The sequence below is a fragment of the Psammomys obesus genome, unplaced genomic scaffold, assembly GCF_907164565.1.
Source record: "Psammomys obesus unplaced genomic scaffold, mPsaObe1.curated_primary_1811, whole genome shotgun sequence".
Classification (NCBI taxonomy): domain Eukaryota; kingdom Metazoa; phylum Chordata; class Mammalia; order Rodentia; family Muridae; genus Psammomys; species Psammomys obesus.
In genome coordinates this window covers 804301-810622 of record NW_026596162.1, presented here as the reverse complement: position 1 = coordinate 810622, position 6322 = coordinate 804301, and the positions used below count along the sequence as shown (strand labels likewise).

General features: G+C 49.1%; 1 protein-coding gene across 1 annotated transcript in view; it reads right to left on the bottom strand.

The window, feature by feature from the left end:
• Window positions 1-1406: 1406 nt before the first annotated feature.
• The window catches only part of Fam50b (family with sequence similarity 50 member B), an 11791-nt gene continuing 6875 nt past the window's right edge, over window positions 1407-6322 (bottom strand). The window contains exon 2 of the mRNA XM_055595232.1: window positions 1407-2555. Within this exon, the coding sequence (XP_055451207.1) occupies window positions 1480-2487 (1008 nt within the window). The 5' untranslated portion in view covers window positions 2488-2555 and the 3' untranslated portion in view covers window positions 1407-1479. The remainder of the gene's footprint in view (window positions 2556-6322) is intronic.

Genomic DNA, 6322 nt, shown 5'->3' with positions numbered 1-6322 from the left:
GGGATAAATTCTGAACTTTAAAGACAATTTTCAGCATGTTGACTATACCTAATGGTTTCAGATACTACACATTTCAATGACTAAAAATAACATTTTCATTTCCTCAACACCAAAGGCTAAATACCTGAGATGCCTAGTTCAATTAACTTAGTTTCACCACCCCACTATATATTAAAAATTACAATACAATCTTGAACTCCATAAATACATGTAACTTGTCAACATACAATTAAAAACAAGGAAATAGATGCAGGAGTGTTACCATGTTTGGCCTCTAGTTTTTAAATAAAGGCTGGAATGGAGAATAGGGCTTAGACATGAGGACCACTAGCAGAGGTTGAATGTAGGCCTGGAGCTGACAGGCCGGAAGTGTTGACTGGAGAGCAAGCATCTGACAGTCAATGGCTCCTTCAGTCTCAGCAAGTACGAGTGACACAGGGACCCTGCTGGGACTCGTGTTCTGAGTCAGCAGGTCTGGGGTGGGGCCTGAGATACTTCGGACAACTGATTTGTTGAAGTGAATCAGAAGCACTTCCTGGGCCCCAAATTCTTCAGGCTTGCTTGCTCCAGGATGTGAGAAAGGGCGGGGTGGTAGGGTCCGGGTTGAGAAGGCCACCCTCAAAGCATGTGCTCCCAGCCTGGCTGTCCCTCAGACCCCCAAACAGACTGAAGCCTTGATCCCACCCTGAGGACGGGCTCTGGGTACAACCAAGCTATTGAGTAGTTTGTATACGTGAATCCTAAAGACAACCTGAACCCAAGACCACCAATGTTGTGCAAATTCTTGTTCTCGGGCTGGCACGAGAAGTCAGTGCCAGGAACAAAGTACGGAGTCCAAAGATGCTTGGTCTTTGACGTAAAAGGAGATAACCTAAACACTCTGTGAGAGATGTATTTTGCATGTTTTTAAACGAAAATTATCACAACGCTCAACAACGACTTAAATATGAAAACGTAATAGTGCCGCGTGGATGTGCAGTTTTGGATGAAGAGAAATCCGTGATACTGATCTTATAGGTTATATACCAGTTTTCTGGCCTCTGCTAAACCACCCACTGATCCTGACAGCGTCACACGCAGGTCCACCCTAGTCCTGACATTTCAGAGCCAGATCGTAGAAATTCTTTAAGCAACCGGGTCCATAAAAATTACAGCAGGCATGTACTGAGTACCAACTGTTTACAAGTGCTCGCTCCTCACTTTGGCTTTATGGGGTGATGCTTCCTTGAGCAGGTGGGGAAACTGAGCCACGGAGCACAATGATCTGCCCACTACTACAGAGAAAGGAAGACACTGAGTAAGAAAACCAGTCTGTCGGCCGGCCAAGTCAATACGCACATTATCACACGGAGAACAACGGGAAGACCAATCAGAAATATGAAAAACACCGCAGAACAACGCCAGCAACAGAGCCAACACGATTCAATTTATTGAATTTCGGTAAAAGGAGAGTTAAGGCTACCCGACTGGGGCTCGGCATCACCGGATGGTGTACCTGTCCCACTTCTTCTCGGGGTCGTAGGGCTCCCAGCGGCTGGCGGGGAAGATGTGCTTGTTCTTCTCGTACCAGCTGCGCAGCACCACCTTGCCCGCGTGCGACTCGTCTTTCTCCATCGTGGCGTCGCTCAGCAGCCTCACGTCGTCGTGCACGTCGAAGCTGAAGAGCGGCCCGCTCTTGCCCCGCGCCTTGGCCACGATGAAGTCGTAGAAGGTGTGGTAGTGCGGCAGGATGAGGTCCTCCTTGACGTACATGAGCTGCTCCACGCCCGCGGCGCGCAGCTCCCGGAAGTCCCTGCGCAGCCCCTGCAGCGCCTGCTTCAGGAACTGCTGCACCGTGCTGCCCTTGCGCATGCGCACCGTGCGCCGGTGGCCCGAGCCGTCCCAGTAGCTGAAGGTGATCTCCACCTCCTCGCCCTTCACCTTCTCGCGCTTCGCCTCCCACTCCTGCCGCAGCTCCTCGCGCAGCCGGTTCTCCTCCTCCTCCCGCTCGCGGTCGGGCAGGAAGCTCGTGTCTACGTCGGGGTTCTTGCCCAAGTTCTTCTTGGCACCACCGCTGTGGGCCTCAGCGCCTTCAGTCCGCCGCTCATCCTCTTGGTCGCCATCGTCTTCCTCGTCCAGCGTGAAGGACAGGTTGGAGATCTTGCGCTTGCGCTCGCGCCTGCGCTCCTTCTCGCGCAGCATCTCCAGCTGCAGCCGGCGCTGCTCCAGCTGCTCCCTCTTGGCCAGCTGCATCTCCCGCTCCTTCAGCAGGGCCTCCTGCTTGGCCTTCATGTCATTCAGGGTCACCAGGCCCACCGTGCTGGACTTCAGCTCGGCCTCCACGGCGTCGTAGTGGGCCGAGAACTTCTTGTCCACTTTTGACTTGATGATGGTCTCCTCTGCGATGCGCTGCTTCAGCACCTCCATCTGCTCCTTCTGCTTCTCGCGCTTCTTGATCAGGTGCATGGCCCGGCCGGCCTCCCGCATGGTGCCCTTGTACTGTGCCATGCCTGCAGCTCAGCACCGCCCTTACGGCCTGCCCAGTCCCTCTTTCTGGTAGTCTTCCTGGTCTGTGGCTAGGAATAAACAAACAACGACACAGAAAGCTTGAGAATTGAGCTGGCACAGCAGCTTCGTTAATGATCCACACCAGAGCCTTTTATGATAGAACTTACTGTTTGATGGCTCTGTTTCTAGGGTGATCCAGTGTGGTAACTACCAACCACATAAGGCTCTTGCATATTTCAAATGCAACCACTGTCACCAAGGTAGTGATTTTACTTCAAACTGAGATAGCCTTGTCTGACTACTGAGTCAGTGCAGGGTGGGTTTTGAGGGGCTTGCATGTGGAGGTTGGACTACAGAGCAAACATGCTGCCCCAGTGTCTGCTCAAGCACAGCCGTACAAGAACAAAGCAACGAGAGAGCCCGGGCCTGGGTTGCCGAGTACTAGCATCAAGAGGAAAACCCTATCTCCCGATGAGGGAGGTGAGCCTCGCGAGATAGCACCTGCCTTTGTTGGACCCCACGCCTTCATGACAGAAACAAGGAAAGAAAATGAGTCCTTGGGAGCTTTTCCTACATGCACCTCCCTGGAGAGTGCTGATGCTAGCTTAAGTTCCCATTAATGCTGTGGCCGTGGCAGATCCTGCTAAGATTCCATCCCTACCACAAGTCTTAGGAATGATCTCTACATGGAGTATAGCGGAACTCCCGTTGTGTCAGTGCTAAAGAACACCGAACTCTCTGTCCCTTGCTGTGGGAACGATAGAGCAGAGGAACGGCATGCATCAGAGGTGGGCTCAGTACAAAATGCCTTCTCTATGCTTCAGCCAAAGCAGAAGAGAGACCTCCTAATTTAACTGCACTCAGCTGGAATTGACCGCTTTCTACGAGTACCAGGCCCACCCTTCTTACCCTTCTCTAGCTCCATCGTTACTCAACAGACTCTCAACCCCATGCACCCCATGAACAACTGATATCCTCTTATCCAACGCTTCCCAGACCCCAGACTGGTCCCTCATGCCCTCTGGAACATAGTGCTTTGGGAAACTCATAGAATATCCCCTTTAACCTTCTACAAGTAGGTATCCCGTGGGATGCCATCCTAGTCCATTGCTATTCTTGGTGTCATCAGCATGACCCATCCAGGACATTCACCTCCTCACTTCCAGTAACCTCTTGTCTACTTCACTCTCCTAGCCACATGATGATATCTGAGTGCTTATCACAACCAACAGATACTTCATCTTAACTTTCCCACGTCATTCCTTTGGGTTGATGTTTCCTATTTCCTAGTTCTCCAGATTCCACCTGTCCTCCTGCATTACCATCACACCTTCCTATACTTCTGTGTTTCCTATTCACCAAAGCTCAAAGCTCTTCCTTAGGCATTCATACCTTTTGACTGTTGAAATTCTCATCTAAAAATCCCAGTCTTGGCTAAACCCAGACTATCTCTCAACCCTCAAATCCAGGTAGCTGACTGGCACATGTATGAAGGGTAGAGGGAGGCAATGCTCCATTCTGTCTCTTAAGGGGCTGCACCTTTGGCTTCCGAACACAAAGCATCACCAAAACACAGCTTGTAAGTTTCACCAGAAATGACACCAAGACATGAAAGAAAACAAGGGAAGAGGTTTGGCATCATTTTACATCTGGCTATCTGAAGTAGAGACCAGGAGACCAGCAATTTCCAGTCCCCCTCAGGGCTGCACCTGCTGACCTCTGCCTGCTCTCATTAGGCCCACATCCCACATCTCTGTGTGCCCCACCTCAACCCCAGCCCCAAGGTATAAGCCAAGGCCCCTTTGGGAATCATTTGTCATATAAATCACAGTTTATGTAGAAAAGTAAATGTTTTATAGAGGTCAGAAATGGCCGTTTTAACTGTTCACTCAAAGCAGAAAATGGCGATGTTATTTTATAGACAGGTAGATACTGTCAATCATTCAGTATCTTCGATCCATCCTGCATCCTCTTTCCAGCTTTACCCACGGTACCTAAAACTGTTCCAAGTCAGAGGAGTGATGATCTCACTCTCTGCCCCTGCATGTGAAGCAACTCGGCCCCCTGCCAGTCCCCTCCTCTCGTTTTCCATATTGTCACTGGTGACCAAACACAACTGTGATCTTGTTTGGCCAAACTGAAAGCAGATGGTTCCTGTTCTGGACAAGAGACAACATAAGAATGAATGAGTGCCTACAAATATGTATCTTCTCCCATCTTGGAATGGGAGTAGCTGCTTTCCTGGGGTTTTGCCCTGGGCTCAATTAAGGCCACACTCCACATAGCCAATGGTATACCCCAGTAGAGCATTCTGAGTGTCCGAGGGGTTGATGCACTAAAGGACTGCTGATTTGGAGGCAGGAAATCCTGTTTCTGGAGCTATTGTCTCCAGAATGGCAGCTGTGGGGTTCACAATGAGAGGAGAGACTGCCCTGAGATGCCAAGGTCTTGGCTTAAGGTGTGTGGGGAATGATTGCCCAATCCATCCAGGAAGTTAAATTCCAAGATGCTAAGGTGCTTTTGAAAATATCTGAACCTAGCATTGACCTGGTTGAGCGAGAGATCCAAGCACGAAGCATGGCTGTAAAGAAAAGCAGAATTTACCTCGTTAATGGGCTCACAGGGTTACTTACAGTGCCTTCGTTGATATCAATAGGGACAAGTGTGCTATTTGACCCATGTGAACATGTTCTTCAGGACTTTCAGTCATTTGACAGAGAATCCCCTCAACCGTCCAGAGCATTCTGAATGTCTACTTCTGATTGTCTGCCTGGGAAACTAGCCACACCCTAGAGCCTTTGCAGTCACACATTTCTATCCATGCTTCATGGAAAACAAGACTGGTTGGGTTAATCATTTTCCCAGCTCTCACGACCCTCCAGGGATCCACCAGCCCCAGAGGAGTTTTGATACCATCTGTGGCTATATCTTCATATTTCACTTTGCTCGGTGCTGTGAGGTTTTATTATTCAAACAGTCTATGAACATGGGCGAGAATACCACAAAGACAGCATCATTTTGCAGTATGTACACAGAACAAGAAACTAACTCCTAGAACAAACTTCTTACCTCCTACATTTTGATCACTTTGACCTTTCTGTAGACTTGTATTTTTTTTATTAGAAACACCACGGTTTGTGGTAGCAAACTAAAAATCATAAGAAACAACTTCTTTCCTTCATTCTTGCTGCTTATCACTTTGATTTGGAACTATATAAGTGAAAAAAACATGTCTAGCTGCTTACAGTTTATCTTTGGATATAATTGAGGATATGCTATTATCTGTGGCTTTTCCCCCATTGTTTTTTTACACATGTATTCAACGCAGTCACTCTTTTTGGTGTTTTCAGTTAGGGAAGTTTTCACAAATGCCCAGGTGCCTATACGTTTTGGGCAAATTGTAGTCATCCTTATTTCAGAAACACTTGTGGTGACACACCTTCAGAAGCCTGATGGGCTCTGACAGCTTCTTTCCTGATCACCACGTGCAGCATGCTGTCTGAGGACCCAATGCTTGGTCCAGCCTTGGGGTGGCACTCCAGCTCTGTGCTGGAATCCAGGCAGGCACACAGCTGAGGCTGATGAAATCAACTCTGCCATTATGCACCCTGACCCCTACACCCTGGCTGCAATGCCACATTTTGCTGTGTTATCTGTTATTCCACTGAAACTCTTAGCTCAAGACTTCCTGTTTTCCTGTCTTGGTGTTGTGGTTGAAAGTTCAGTCTTTAAGAGGGAGAGAAGGGAGGGAGGGAGGGAGGGAGGGAAGGACGGAGAGAGACAGGAAGGAAGGAAGGAAGGAAGGAAGGAAGGAAGGAAGGAAGGAAGGAAGGAA